Below are 16,612 nucleotides of genomic sequence, written 5' to 3'. Positions count from 1 at the left end.
GAAACAGGGGCAGTAATGAAGAAAATGGAAATTGTATTTGAGGAAAGGAAATCATGGAGTAACTGTCTCGCATATCTCGGTGGATACCCGTCGAAAGCGTGGCACCTCTGCTGACAAGCTTCTGCTGACAACCTTCTGTCGACAACGATAAGGCATTAAAAGCTTTCGCCTTAAAAAGCACACCCTACCCGATCCCACCCGACCACATCCTATTAAATCTTTTTTTTTGTACTCTCCACATTCATCGCTCCACAATGATACGAAGTTTAAAGGCGCAAACATTTTACAGCCGAACATATTTGTCCTGGCGATTGTGCTACTATGAATCGTGTCTAAAATGTTCACAAAAAATGGACCTGTCAATCGTACCGGAACATGTACTCTGTCAAGTTGAAGTCGCTGGGTGGCCTCAATGGCGGATTGGCATTACCCGAGTCGTAGATGATTTTTCCGATGATTATTAGTGGTGACGCCAGCATTAGCGTAGCTTGCACGCAGTCCGCCCAAACAACGCCTCGCAGACCTCCCTGGGGATGCAAAATATATTCAGAAACAGAAAAAGTAAGCACTATCGGTGACAAAAGCTGTATCCTCCACGCGGCGGGTGCCAGAGCAACGGAAAACTGCGGCATTTTGGCGAGCTAAAGCAAGAAACATTGAAACGAGCCATGCGACATGCCTGCTGATAATAAAGGTCACGCACTGGCTGTCTCGATCCCAGATGCCTGCTGTAGATGGTGCTGCAACGCAGTTTTTCGTTGCTCCGGCTCCCGCCGCGTGGAGTATGCCACTTTTGTTCCCGATAATACACCAATGTAAAAACTGCAAAGCTCTCTGGAGCCTCATGATGCTAAGGACTGCTGCGCTGCAGGTACAAAAATACTTAAAAAAAAAACCAAACTAGACGAAATATGAATGCTTTCGCAACACTTGTAAAAAAAAACCAAACTAGACGAAATATTAATGCTTTCGCAACACTTGTTGGTTACAATACTGGCAACTTGTATTATTTCACAGTTGCTATTCAGTGTTGAACATGCAGAAATATAAGCGGCATTTCTGGGCTGAGCGTACCCAAGCAAAGTTGCTTATACAGGGAGACAAGCCCGAAAATAATTATGGGTTATTAACAATCTAGGCTATGTTCCCGGAGTTCTGAGTTCAAAGCTTTCGAGCACTGCTTTGAACTTAATTTTGAGCAAGATGTCTGCACTTAAACAAGCTGAAAATGTTTTAGTATTCGAAGTGCTTAAAGGATTCGAAGGCTGTGAACTTGAAGGTGAAGCATGGGAAGACCTTTGTGGTACCATTCAAAAGGGTAACGCAATCACCCATCAAAAAGCGGCGGGAATGTGAAAATATTGCGAGGACACTTTGGCAACTAAAGTGTGAAGAGGCGAAAGCCGAGGACACTATGCCGTGACGGCTTCCGGTGGATGTGACGTCCCAGAGTTCATCTGGCTATATCAATACCCAAATTATGCATCTTTCGGGGATCTTAAGTGTTAATTACGCTTAATTACACATTTTGCCAACTAATTTGACACAAATCTGACGTTTTTGCGACCATTCTACGAAAATTTTCACTATATGTGACGTCATACTGCTGCTGTGGCCATATCGACGTCCGCGCTATTTCGACGCAATTAGGACACTTTTGCCTATAATTAAATAACAAATTAATCTGCAGTCATCAAACTTGGCTTCTAGGTTCATTTTTTCCTCTTCTATCTGAAGCAACCATTGGTTTTCGTCTTTATTTTTTAGTTCCCGAGTGAAACGCGTCTTACACGCTTTGTTAACGGACGACAGTATGAGCCATTAAAGGCTTTCGCCTTAATATAACCATTGACGATGTTACTACTGTGCTTCTCTGCACGTTTCCAGCGCTGCGTGAAGCCTGAGCATCATCTCAGTCTTAATCGGCGGTTACGTAAAGATTTTGATTGCTAGCACCAGAAAACTCTTTCCGCACAAGCTTCATACATTGTAATTTTAGCGCGATGACGTTAAAGGTCCCGTTCAGCGCAGTACCCTGCGTCGTAGATGGCTATGACGCTACACGTGGAGCTGTGGAAGTGAAAAGTGATTAAAACATGATATAAATTGTGATTACGAGGTTGCAACATGACTCAAATGTGATTATGATATGTAAGAATGGTGAATTAACTGCCCTGAAAATCGAAGCTGTGACTCTTGGGTAGCGAGTCAGAAACGCGACCCTTAGGCCATCGAGGGGCGTTCGTCCAACTTGGTTAAAGGGGGCCTCGTGTGTCCGGTCCTCCAGTATCTGTGTCTGCGGAGTGATATACAAAGAGGACCCTAGGCTGCTGAGGGGACCCATTACCACTTCCGCGTCATGCCGTTAAGGCAGAGCTACAAATGCCTCGAAATTTTTGAATACTTTCGAATTCTCGCGGAACATATTCACCTTGCCATTAACAAATACAGCATTTCAACATTGGGTAAAATAATGCTTTTGATTAGGTGGGCATACAATGTGCCCCACGTGAACGCAAGTAATTCTGTGGTTTCCATTTCCGAGCAGCAAAATACTGAGGCGCGTTGTACACCAGTTGCAGCGCATTTACAACCGCTTCCAGCTTTAGTAGCAACAGGATTCAAAAAAGACCAAAAACGTCTTTACCAAAGCTGTGTACACTGTGCCTGCCAGACCAATGGCAATGTTCGCGTACAGGATCGGCACTGGAAGCACTGGAATGAAGTAGAAGGAAAAGTGCCAGTGAGTTAGACGCGATGAGGATTAGTTGGGCGTTGCTAGAGAGCATGGAATGTGGGTAAGAGACTGTAGATTGCGTCTTTAAGAATATCACAGTCACACGGAGAGCAAATATACGATCTCTCTCAATAGTAACACTTTCACCCGACCACCCTGGCCTCTAACGGCCATTTTTGGAAGCACACTGTGGTGACTGGAAAACTCTTTTGTGCGGAGATCGGCTAGACAAGGCTACAGCACAGTTCAGTTAGAAACGATAACTGTTTATCTGTCTGGACGTCACGAGGACGTCATGAGGCGGCAGCGGCACGGCGCCACTAATGGAGCGCAGCTGAAGTGGTTGCTAGGCAACGGCGACTCAAGGTCGTTTGGTAGCCGCACCGCCACGTGCATACACGACGAGCCGAGCTGGGCTCCAGTAGTGTTGCTTTGGTAACAAAAGGCGACGTGCAGCGCTGTAGTATTGTGTACACAACTTGTCAGCCATCTGCCGCGGTTGGCAGTGACAGAGGAAACTCCCCATCTCCACTTGTAGGGCAGAGGCCGGAAAGGGGGGTGCCACGGCGAGAACGGAGAGGAGGATGAGGTTTTAACGAGTTCGGAGGATTGCACCCGCCGACGGTGGTTACCAGGCGAACAATCCGGCGGGTGGCTACCGCAAAATGTGGAGGGCCAATCAGCAAACTCCAATCAGCTTTCTTTGATTAATGCACAAAACCTGAAATTTCAGCTCTTCAAGCAAAGAGAACACTTAATAATAATGCATTGCCATCGCGTAATGATTTTTTTTGTACACAATTATCCTCTGTGTTCCTTTATTCATAAAACGCTATATTTAAAATATATGTAAGTAAAGGGGTAAATGGGCATAGTTGGTTCATATTTAACTTCATTAGTGCGCTACTCATGGCAACGAAGAATACTGGACGCAAAAGCCACACACATAGACAGAGAGAAAATTATCAACTCTGCGTAACTCTGTAAGTGTTTGTGTGTGGTTTCTGCGTCCAGTAGTGTTCATTCCCATGAGTAGCGCATTAACGAAGTTAAAGTTTAAATGACATTAAACGAGAACTTCGACCTTTCTAATGTGCCATGATGTGTCGCTGCTGGTATTTCTGGACCTTGTCCTGATTTTGAAAAGTGTGCCGATCACAGTAGTATAGTTAGAATTGTTTTTGCACCTAAATGCATTTGCACGTAGCAGTGCTTTTGCACCTAATTATTCGCAACTGCTTTCTAAAAAAGCCCAAAATTTGGGTTCACTGTCCCAGAAAACTAGTTGGTAGAGGTAAGCGAATTTTCTGCCACTTTATTTTTTTGTTTTTGCGCGTATGAAAGTTCATCTCCAACTGGACAAAACAATTGGTTCGTTCCATCATTGTGTGGTAGATATACTCGTGCCCCCACTGAAGTGATCAACCTGTCGGCCTGCGATCCTGAGTGTGAGCGTTGTGTTAGAAACTAAGAGTGAGACGATTCAGTGTTGATTTATGAATGTTTGCCCGAGACGGTGAAGGCAAATTATTTTAAGAAAAAAAAATAGTTTGGGAGTAATAACCCATGCGCACGTTATCCCGAAAAGTGTCCCGACTTTTTTCACGGTTTCTTATTTTTTTTGTACCGATTTTAGCGATATTCTTGTCCTAGAAGTCCCAGCTTTAGCTATAGGATTGAGGCTTTTTGCCAGAGCAGTGGTGCTCGCTAATGCGACACCTGCTCTCAGGCAGTGCAGGTGCCTCGTAAAAGGGAACACTGTAGGCACCTTCGAAGGTATAAATAGTCTACGGAGCATATGCATGAAAGCGCCCTCTTTCTAAAAATAGGAATACAAACAATTACTCTTCCTTCAGAAGCCATGCTTACATACAGGCACGTGGACAGCCTGAACGGTAATATTGGGTTTGGAAGAATGTTTGGCCCAAATTCTCTTCGTACAACTAGTTTTCGCCAGGATGATTTGTTTATTTTCTGCCTCTGTGTGCGCAAGTTCAACGCGCTGTCTACATTAGCGAAGGCGCCTCGTATAAATAATGCCCCGCTATTTCCTCTTCTGTTGAGCCTTTTTGCTTTCTAGGGCTGGAGCAACTTCTATAAAAGAATTTTTCCCCGCTATGAAGGCCTAAATAAAGGCATTTAGTTATAAAACTTGAAACAACCGCTGTCACTGAGCAACGGTGTGTACTGTAGTGTTTGGATGTTGTGGCGATGTCTGCGGAATTTCAGCATGCTATTGAGAGTTGAAGGAACTTTCACTTCTGGACCGTAAAATTTCGCACTGTTTCCGCAGCGGAACATAATGAAAAAAGGACTAGGACAGGACTTTGAGACAAAATCGGTCTATATGAATACATTCCATAAGGAAAAAAGGGCTAGGACAGAACTTTCACACAAAATTGGTGTATATGATTATAAATAGGAGATGCGGAGTTTATTGTTTTAAGAAGTGTATGTAGCGCTCACTAGCTGACGTGCACTCCTCCCCATTGCCCTCTCTCCCTGCTACGCTAAGAACAGAGCTGAATTCGTGCTTCAATAACAAGATTAAGAAAGCAGATAGTTCGTTGTGTACGAAGGTATGAAAGAGCTATCGCCTCTGGAAAACGTAAAAAATAAACAATGCCGCCATCTTGCTTTCATTTAAAGAAACTGCGCGGTAAAGCGCTTTCCGAGTAACGACGAAAGATAGGCAGACAGCGCGGACTTTGGATCTTTTGAATCGAAAGGATACAATGTTCCCTTTTAATGCGAAAGTATTACTGATACCATTACCAGGAAAGCCGGTGGCGTGTGTTAGTGTGTGTGTGCGGTCGCAGGTGGTACAGAAAATCTCAGCGTTGGCAAGAAAAATAAGGCGACGTCATCAAGCGACTGTATGACGCACAGAGCAAGCAGGGCACCGCCAGTTTAGAATATCCTATACATGTCGTTCGTCAGTATACATATACTCGCAAATGGCTGACCTTCATTCATGTGGCGCCAGTTTTCCCGACAACATTCGTACCGGGAATGTGACGCAAGCGTTCGTCGCACAGCGTTGTGGCTGGAGTCATACGATTTCTCCTTGAATATAGCGTACATGCGCTATTGAAGTTGGTGGCTAACTTCCTTTAGGAATTCGAACCGAGGACATATGCATCTCCAATTGTATACATTCTCAGACACTCCACCCCTCTCCTCCACCGAGATGTGAGACAGTTACGCCGCCATTTCCCTTCTTCAAAAAACAACTTCAGTATCAAAATTGTGATGTAATCGTTTGTTGTACAGCGTTCCCAGTGGTGTCATACGTGCCTGTGCAAGTGTGTGTGGGTGGGTGTCAGTGAACACAGGGACAGCAATGCCTTCACATTCCCACACACGTAAGCAGTGTTAAGTGTGATCAATTTTAGCAACATCTGCGCATGCGCGAGTTCGCCGCGTGACGTCACTGCAGAGGCTCAGGTGGTCGGCGGAGCCGCCGCCGAGCGCGGCTCCGCCGGTCGACCATCGCCGTCGTTCACGCGCAGTGTTTACCGAGGGTGCATCGGCTGCGCGCTCGGCTTCCTCGTATAGCGCTACTTGCAGCCGCGTGTTTACCACAGTTACTACGCATGCGAAAGGAGGGCTGTATAACGCGCTTGCCTACACCGTTATCGTGGTGCTCGTAGTGCATGGTGCGCGAACTGCGACAGCCATGACGTCAAACAAAGCATAAGTGCAGCTTTTCGCTTGTATATCCAGGCTTAACCAGAGCTAAACAACTGCCAAATTTTTTTTATAGTTTGGCAACCGCACATTTCACATAGCAGATTACCTAACAGCCCAGTAACACAAGGGGCCACTTTTCTGTTCTCTAGCTCGTTTTTTGCACGAACTGCATGAGGAATGTAATGCCGTCAGTATTTTCTTTGGTTAGCACTGTACACAAATGATGTCTAAAGTTTCTCAGAGGGAAATCCTGAGAGGATTTTTTTTCTCTGGTAAATGCTGGATGTCGCATGCGTTTGGTTCGTACTCTCACGATGAAGGCTATGTTTTATTTGGTGCAATCTTCCATTGTTGGGGTTGGTAGCTTTGAATAAAGTGCAGTACTGATTGCTGTTTCTAAGTATGCACTCAATTTAGCTGCACAACGTTTTGGTACTAGCGGTAAACAAAAAAAATGAGAATTTTTTTTGGCGCTGGTGATTTAAAAGTATTTACCAGCTGTCGCGTAGCTCCAGATAAAGCCTTCAGAAAAGCGTCCTTTTTATCTCTCGTAAACAACATAGCTGAGCCACACTGGCCATTTTTCACGTGTTTCGCGGAAACAACAGCGCTGAAAGTTGTACCAGCTGCGGAGGCTTCTGCAGTTTGCGGGCGGCGGGTATCGTCAAACAGAGCGGGCATCCGCTGCTCCCTAATTTTCTTTTTTTTTATATTTTGGTGCCTTTGTATTTTCGTTTTCGCTCGCACATATACTCATTGCCCTTGAACCATTGGTACTGATCATAGATGCAGTCGCGCTGCACACCATACCACATTCTCGCGACAGCTGCTGTTAGTATGTTTCTATGAACAGCTTTAGTGTTGGAGGTGCACATATATCGTATGGGAAAAAGAGTTTATATAAATATAGAAAAAATCGGAGAGACTCTTGGGAGTGCTTACGTGTGGGAATACGAAAGCGTGTCATGGACACAAGACGTCGACGCTTGGCTGCGGTTTTCTGAGTTTATTTCTGGTGATCCATCTATTTGTTATTTTTTTTTCGAAGCATGGCAACACACACAACACAAACAAGTGCGTATGACACCACCCGGAACCTCTACGGCGAACGATTGCATCCCAATTTTGATACGAAAATTCGTTTTTGAGGAAAAGGAAAGAGCGCAGTAACTGTCTCATATCTTGATGGACACCTCAACTGCGTCTTAAGGGAGGGGAAGGAAAGAATCTAGGAAGGCATGCAATTGAAAGTACATATGTGGTCGGCTCGAATACCTGTAGCAAGCAAGCCTTATACCTGACAAGCACATGTAACCTCTATGCAATAAGAAATCGTATGACACCGCGACAAACGGTTGCGTCACAACTTTGGTACGGATGTCACTACATGAAAATGGGCCAGTGGTGGGTATATGTAGACGAACGACATGGTTTACGGTTTATGGGGGTTTAGCGTCCCAAAGCGACTGAGGCTATGAGGGACGCCGTAGTGAAGGGCTCCGGAAATTTCGACCACCTGGGGTTTTTTAACGTGCACTGACATCGCACAGTACACGGGCCCCTAGAATTTCGCCTCCATCGAAATTCGGGCCAGTTGACGAACGACATGTATAGGATTGCTAAGGTAAAAGCTTGAGCGTGTTGGTGGTTGATCATTTTAAAACAGCGCAAAAAAGCCACGGACAACAGGAAGAGACGTGTGTACGGCTCTTCCTATTGTCCGTGTTTTATTTTTGCGCTGTTGTCAAATGTATAGGATTGTCTGAACTGGCAGTGTTCGGCTTGCTGTGCACGTCATACGACCGCTTGATGAAAAAACACACACGCGCACGCACACTCACAAGCACACAGAGAGACACACAAATACACGCACACAGCATGCATATGCCAACTGCTGGTCCAAATTCCGCGTATACCTGCTCGCAACAACAAAATGCCTTGTGCGCAGGAAGGCTGTGCTTTTGTGCATACGGACATAGTTTCCAGACTGAAGTGCGTCATACGAGATAAACTCTTCCAAGGTTGTACTGCACGAGGAATCCTCTGGCAACTGCAGGAGTGTTGGCTAGGTTGTGTGGAATTTGCTTTAATGAATTTGGTGCCGGGAAAGTGCTAGGGAAGAAAAAAACTCCTAGAATTTCCTTCGTTGCATTTTAGAAAGGGTTAACAACCTAATTTCTACTGCTGCCTCTCCCCCTCCTTATTGTTTATGGTGCTTGTGACCGAGGCCCGCCAGCATCACGCTTTCGCTAGCCAACAGAAGAACGCGAGTAGTTCCATTTCAGTAAGATTTCATTTCAGTTCAGTAAGGTGGCCCAGTAATCGTGAATACACAGTGTAAACTTCTTTCAAGCCTAAGTCTGATAAATAAAGTCGTAGTTGTGACCTAGCGCTTTTCGTGTGTCATGCCCTCTTTGGAGTCAATCTTTTGAGCTGTTTTACGAGTAGGAATCCCCACCAAATATCCAACGTTTTGCTATGCCTTACAATTACACTTAAGAGGAAAGGAAGCGTGCGTGAACTGCTACAACGGGGTGGGCAGTTTGGCTCGGTTTAGCTGGCTGTAGTCATATTCACGTGGCTACGAGGAACACAAAGGGACACCGCAACAAGACCCGGGCATAGGATACTGACCATGTAGCGGGGTCTTCTGATTCCCAAACTCTCTTTGAGCGTTAAAAAAGTTTTTCACCGCTACCACCACCGCAACAAGAGCGACAAGCTCTGGCGCCAGTCTTCGTCGTTCTTATCCTCGCGGAACTGCTTCGCACCCCGAAGTCATTATGACAGGCGAGCTATGCCGAGAACGAAGGGATGAAAAAGAAGAGAGGACGAAGAGAGAAAGACACGTCATAGTCGAGGACTGTGGAATAATTTCGACCACCTGAATAATGATATGAATTTTTATGGCGCAAGGGCATCTGTGGTTAAAGAGCGCCATGACACAAGGTATTTGATTCTACTGAAGGTGGGGTTAAAGACCCATATCCCGAGGAATTCACCCCGAATAAGCCGAGCACCAGGCCATGGGAAAGCTTGTATCCATTGTATCACCGGTGGGTACCCGGCGCCATTGGGATTGAATCCCATACCTCCAGCATGTGAGGCAGTTGCTCAAACGACTAGGCCACCGCTGCGGTCATAATTTCGACCATCTATGATTTCTTTGACTCTAGCTAACATTTTACAGAGTGTAAGCGTTACAGAATTTATAGGGGCTTAACGTAGTTAAACCGAGTAGTGCTGCGAAAACAGGTGCTCATTCTTCAATTGGAGGGGGCACTTAAACTCCGCCTTAGGGGTGTGGCATGATATCTTTAGTGGGTGCACGTGTATGCTGAATTGGTAATTCATACTTAAGATTCGTAGATGGCGGCCAGTCCTCATATACCACTACCAGCGCAGTGGCGCAGCGGTTAAGCGATGCGCCACTGCACTGGCAGGTGGCTGTTTCTATCCCAGCCACCTGTCGGGATTTTGCGACCCATGCTGCTCTTCCCGAGCAACCTCTCGCGCAGATGGCAGCGGCGCGGCGCCATCTGTTGGAGCGCAGCTGAAGCGGTTGCTAGGCAACGGCGACTCACGGTCGTTTGGTAGCCACACCGCCACGAGCATACGGGACGAGCCGAGCTGGGCTCCAGTAGTGTTGCTTTCGCAACAATAGAGAGTACATATACCAAGCTTCCATTAATCGACAGGCTGTTGACGGCGGGTGGGGTGCATGAGAGGGCTAGGACAAGGTGTAAAAATGTCGCCCTTGGTAGTGTAGCAGTTCTTACTCACAATAACTGATGAAACTGTGGCCATCTAGTCACTAAATTACACGCGACCGTGTCACGGTCGACGTCGAGGTAACAGGTAGGTGCATGCATTCTCAGTAATTATATTTTTCGGTGACAACTTTTCTCGACTGGCTGAATGATCACCTTTGGCGGACGTTGTCTACCCTAAAGATGGCTGTTTGACCACACATTGCGCTACAGTCTTTTTCACGGTGCTTGGCAGCCGAAAACCAAGCATCGAACGAGAGTTACTACATATTCCCACCCATATATGCTGAGGATACAAGTTTCCTCCTCGCTGGTGAATTGCAGTGATCCAGCTGAGAGAAGCTACCACTGCTGGTCTGACGAAGTACAAAAAACGAGAGAAAGATACGTACTCGTGGAGATTCCTAGGGCTGCGCTGTAGATCCCCACTGCGCCGAGGGTTTGCTGCGTTCAAGGAATCGCAAAAGTGGAATGAATAGCCTTTCCTCTTAAAACATGACACATAAAACCAGTAGAAAAATTGCCACATGGCCACATTCTACACAATATATATGCCTCTCATATAGGGACGTTTCACGGCAGTTGAAGCTGGCGCTGAATGCTATGTCTCGCACTTCTAGTGCGATCAAGTTCTTTTGTGCATACATTTTCTATTAAAGCAAGCGCTTATCCGGGCTTATGCAGGTGTGGTTGTAGCAAGCTATAAAAATGAATGGCGATTGAACGAGGTAACAACTTCGATAGCACATTTACATGCTAATCGGTTCTCCTGTAATTTACGTTTAGGGGAGCAACACGCAGGGAGCATCTGAAGCAAGCATTCTAAGTTCCACATTGTCTCAATGTATCAAAGCAGGCTAGTTGGTAAGGCAATATGAATATACTCCACTGTCATCGTTGTAGCCCTGTTATCGTCACGAAGGATACAGTGATAACCTTGTCTTTTGCAACGCTCATAGGCAAGCTTCCGAAGAACTACTTACGCTGAAGACGAAGTAGACGATGCAAGCCGTGATGCCGACCTTGTTGTCGAAACGCAGGCGCAAGTACTTCAGTTCATGAAAAAGAATACCACAAGGTACTTATGCGTATGTGAAGGTGTGAAAATGTATGTGAATGTTTCACAAGCAAGTGAAACTGAGCACATATTGACCTGTTGACTAGACCGTAAGCGAGTTTAAGAAGTGAGGATTCATCTGAACCTTAGAAGAATGTGGCAGGTGCAGCATAAATTCAGTACAGTTAAAGTAGGGTTTATGGTTTATGGGGTTTAACGTCTCAAAGCGAATTTAGGTTTGAGGACGCCGTAGTGGAGGGCTCAGGACAATTTCGACTAAATAGCGTTATTTATCGTTCGCCGACAACGCACAGTACACGGGCTTCTAGCATTTTGCCTTCATTGAAATGCGACCGCCGCGGCAGGGATCGAACCCGCGTCTTTCGGGTCGGCAGCCGAGCGCCATAAGCATTGAGCCACCTCTCAGGTGAAGCAGTGGATAAAGGTACGCGCTGCACCTGGAATAAATGAGGGCGTACCGCTCTTGTGGAAGCAACGAAGACTTCAGCAGTAGACGACTTTGTTGCTTCCGCAGAAGCGCTACGCGAAATGATTTATTCCAGGCGCAGTGCGTAAGATAAGAATGACGACCTGCAAAGCCGCAATATCCAGGGAATAGTAGTTGACTCTCTTACTTCGTTGACACAGCAGCACAGTTCGAAATTTAGCAACGTACAACTTGCGTCGATCTGGAAGCACTTAGAAAATGAACGAAACCAAGAAAACTTGTTGCTGGGCTAGTTGGCCCATTCTGACATTAGTGAAAACAGCGCGAAAGAAGAAGCCCAAAGGCGAAACGAAGAGACAGGTAAGAGCGCAGAGCGCTTCAGCGCTCTTCCCTGTCTCTTCTTCGCTTCTGCGCTCTTTCTTGTCTCTTCTTCGTTTCGCCTTCGGGCTTCTTCTTTAGCGCTGCTTCACTAATGTCAGAAAGGGAGAGAAATGACCCAATGATTCTAAAGGTCTGGTACTACTGCATAGAAATTTGAGAGCTTTTGTTTTCGCAATGCACCAAACGCGAAAAACGCGGAAGTTTTTTATCCACAGCCACGCTGTGAAAATTTTAAATTGATATAGTTTAAACTGCTAGGTGTTTAGAAATTTTAATTTTTATATTTTTTCAAAAGAAATATCTATAGACGAGCTTATAAATAGAGCTCAGCGTCACCTATTTTCTCTGTGTGGATTTGGCTCAGTTTGAAAAACAACTCTCAATTTTCTCTTATGTTCTGTGTGATTGCTTAACTAGCGATAGTCTCACGGATTTCATTGCTTAGGTTTGTGCTTTTAAAGATGTACCGTGTTCATAGTACAGTGCTATCTCTCATTGTACCACGTACGCTCGCATTCAAGCTGAATTTAGACTACGGCACTTCCGCTGCAGCACAAGTAATCGACCCAATATTGGAAATGAATGGTTTCACTGTTGTCCTTTGTAGGACCAGTCTTGCCAATACATTGCCAATATTAAATCCGATTATCTGTGCTGCTTAGGTTCTGGCTCCCCCGATGCAGTCGCAAAGACAATCACAAAGGCAGTGAAATGGTGAAAAACGAAACTCTGGATTCTTTCTATATTATCAAAGAGAACTTGTAGGGACACCAAATGAGCACATCCGGGTGCATATCAAGGTTCAAGGTTTATTTTTCAATCAGGTACATGACTGAGGAGGAGGGAAAAAAAAGCCGAAATTGCGGCTTGACGAAGCTCCCAACCCCTATGTTGCTTCAGTAGCAGTTGGGTGGGGAAAAAGAAAGAAAAAAAAACAGAAAAGAAAAGAAAGGAAATCGAGACATTGCGCAGAAAATACAATGGCCAGCACTTTTGGCTCCCTATAATACACGAACTATAGGGCCAGACACAAACAACCTAATTGCAAATGATTTGTAAGGAATCAGCATCTAATCGTGGATAAAAACAAAAGCATTCGCGTACTACGCTGTACACACGCGCAAAAACAACACAGTGAAGAAACAGATTTCTTATGTAGTTCACCGCTACGGAGCAAATGGCAGCATTTGCGAACCCAAATTTGTTCAGTAGAGAACGAAGGAGGTATCGTAGAGACTGCAGACAGTAATTAGTTCTCCGACGCGGTACGTGTATGTGTTATGTGTGTTATGTGTTACGGTATGTGTTAGTTGTCTAACGAATTTCGCCAAGGAAATATATGCAGGCAGAGAGAACTTGTCCTAGTGCAACCGGGCCACAAAATCACAGCATGACAAGCTGAGCGGCTTTATTATTCTAATGCTGTGGCGCCAGCAGGATGTGGAAAACAAAAGGCTTGTGGCCTTACTGAAAGATGCTTGAGAAGTGCACTTTTGAAGTGAACAACATAGATTCCACAACCTTATGCGAAACATTCATTTAGTTTTTAAAAGTTCCCAAGGGGGCGAGTTAGCTTCTAGGATTGCAAATTAGTCTAGTTTGCAAAGATTTCGTGAGTAAAAGCAGGCTCAAGGAAGCTGCCAAACAACTGACCAGCGCGGTAAACACAACCCCGTGTTTGTCTACGTCGTCTCTTCGATTGTGCAATGCCTTTTTTTTTTCTTATGCAGATCTTATGCAGGCTATTGTCCTTACTTATTTTCGCTGTACGTGCGCTCTGGTTTCTTGGCTGTATGTTAAGAGCATACACGACTGGCTGATGAATTTGTTTGGGTAGACATTTGTAACATGTTTATTTGCAGAAACTTTCGTGTGAAGCCAGTTAGGTACCAGAAAATAGGCACCAAATAGGCACTAGGCATGTAAAAGCATCCATCGCATCAGTTTGTCTCCTGGGCGAACAGACAAAAGCAAAAGAGTGTGCGCAGTAGTATTTCACGTAACGTCACCATTTCATGTTCTCTTGATTCAGTTGTACAACTCTTCGCGTGTTTGGGATTTCTTGGCTAGTACAGGTTGAATGGATATTAAAGCGAACACATTCCAGGCTTGCCGTCCATAATTAATAGTTAGGCACGAGCGAAAAATACAGGTTTTTTACTTTCTGTACTATTAGTTTTTATCTACATTCATGCCCTATTCGTTGCTTTTGAACTTTGGCAGAGAGGCAAAAAAAAAAATTGGTCTGAAAAGTAATGTGACTGTTACATTTTGTATGGCTGTTACACGTAAAGTCTTTCCCAAAAGTAACCAGGCCGCACGGCTTGCTTCTCAGCCGTATATTAAAGCTATTATGACAGCCCTCAAGCTCTCTCTATGGTAAGGAGAACCCCTGTCTTCACCTTCAAATAACTTTTTGATCTTTTTGGAAGCCTTAATGGCTCTACTATACGAATGAGAAGCAAACCATGCAGCCTGGTTACTTTTGGCGAAGGCTGTACATTCTTGAGAAATATATTCACGCCATAGGGTTTCATTTCCAGTCCCATAATACGTCTGAAGATCTAAGTCTCAGGGAGACGAGAGTCCTCATCTTTACATTTCAAGGACTTTTGGTGCTTTTTAATGCCGTAAGTGCCTCGCTGCATGGCTCAGAAGGAAACCCTGGGGCCTGAAGACTTTTGAGCAAGCCTGCTTATAGAGCATTCTAAATGCGAAGTCCGTCACATGTTCACCTGGAAGACGGACGACACCCGCAGCTTGTAAAGCAGTGGCACCACAGCCATAGACGTGATCGCCGCCGACACTGGCGTCGAAACCATCCACCACATGATGTGGAAGCCGTGGCCGTAGTAGTGGCCCATGAAGGCCACCACAGCCATTCCGTTCGTCACAGACGCCAGGATAGAGACCGTGAGCGCTGAAGCCGGGAGAGTGCGGCCGCCCAGGAAGGTTTCCACCTCGGGACTAACACCGTCGCCAGATGCCGCCTGCGTATAGAGTGGTCAGTTATAACTCCTACACTTGACCCTAGAGATATGATACCAATGATTTAGTTTTCTTTACGCAAAGGCAGTTTGACGAAAAGTTCCATGCCTAGTGGGATTGCTTTACAAAATTTGCTGAAATGAAAGTAATGCTTATCAGTTACCTGTTGACAGAAACTAGAAAACCGAGCGCTGTTCAAATGACCGTCGTTAATGTGACATTCGCAGATACATCAAATGCTAACCTTAAATATTTTACTCTGAGTACAGAGTACCAGCACAGTCTCTTTGACTACGCGGACAAAAACCAAAACTGAACACAAAATTTCGGGCACAAACAAACAATACGATTTGTTTCATAAGCCGAAGGAAATGTTTTCTAGGAAATTTCAGCCGCAGACATTGCGTGGAACATAATTTATAAGGATTTTGGATGTAGTCGGAGGAGCCGCCCGGCATTTACACCCTCATCGAGTGACTTCAAGGTGGACTTGCTCAAATTATTGTGACGTCCAGGACTCCGGTGGTTGTTCTTAGCAACAGGCAGTGATTTCCAGCGACGCTGACATCATCAGGAATATGTGGTCCTGATTAGCCGGTCGACATGGATGCCAAGGCGCACTTCTGCGCTGGCGCCGACAGAGACCGAGACATCCTTTACAGAATAGTTTGTAATTAATTACTGACGCTGCACAGTGGTATTTCGAGCCATTTATGTGATTACTATGCCCGCTGGCCTCTCTGAAGGCAAAAAAATTGACACCAAAACGCTTTGTGCCTGTATCGCCTAATACTAAGATTTTGTAACGTTAACGCTAATCATTTAGAGAAAGCTTTTTATGCCTTTATTTTCTGCTTGGATGGGAGGCTTTTTATGAAAAGACTGTGATGTATCGAACTACTCGAATTAGCTAGAGAACTTTTCAGTAATTAAAGCCAGGTGCATTGATAAGTGCACGATGTCAAGGCAAAACATTATCCAATAGATGTTTAAACTGGGATAAAACGCCTGTTTCCCATAGTATCAAACGAAGGTACGAAAACAAAATAGAACGTATAGATTGTACGTACAGTACATAGGACATCAGCATTATTTGCAGTCGCCTGACGTATACTTGTAAGCATCTTCCATATACCTGCTGCCCTATAATCTCAAGCACTCTACATACGCGAAAATTTTCATTTAGGATGTTGATGAGTGAAATAATTCTCATGAGCACTTGTTAACAACGGTAAGTTTTTCGGAGGCCGAAACTATTATTAAGATCAAAGATTGTAAAAAAGAAAAGCATTCGTGAGGAACGAGAGCCTCTTTGGGAAATGACATTACTACGGGTGAACTGCACCGATACTTAAGAAGCAGCAGTCGCTATCAAGGCGTGTGAGCGAGCGCAGTTTTAGGTACTTTTATTGATGAACAAGAAGGCTTGAGAACGACGCCAGAGTTTCGAAAACAGTGCTATAGGATGTTTTGCAGGCATGCTAGGCAATTTTATCGTTGTCACATGTAGCTTATGCTCTATAAAACCCGACACAACA

The 16,612-nt window shown here is 45.0% G+C and overlaps 1 protein-coding gene across 1 annotated transcript in view; it reads right to left on the bottom strand.

The window, feature by feature from the left end:
• LOC149346987 (sodium-coupled monocarboxylate transporter 1-like) overlaps positions 1-16,612 on the bottom strand; it is a 29,053-nt gene that overhangs the window by 10,606 nt on the left and 1,835 nt on the right. The window contains exons 3-7 of the mRNA XM_089541457.1: positions 14,822-15,076; positions 11,184-11,249; positions 10,593-10,644; positions 2,648-2,715; positions 370-527 (exon numbers count right to left, since the gene is read on the bottom strand). Of these exons, the coding sequence (XP_089397583.1) occupies positions 370-527; positions 2,648-2,715; positions 10,593-10,644; positions 11,184-11,249; positions 14,822-15,076 (599 nt within the window). The remainder of the gene's footprint in view (positions 1-369; positions 528-2,647; positions 2,716-10,592; positions 10,645-11,183; positions 11,250-14,821; positions 15,077-16,612) is intronic.

Source organism: Amblyomma mixtum, chromosome 4, assembly GCF_055824585.1.
Source record: "Amblyomma mixtum isolate Tamu chromosome 4, ASM5582458v1, whole genome shotgun sequence".
In the NCBI taxonomy this organism is placed as follows: Eukaryota; Metazoa; Arthropoda; class Arachnida; order Ixodida; family Ixodidae; genus Amblyomma; species Amblyomma mixtum.
This window is presented reverse-complemented; position numbering and strand designations above follow the sequence as displayed.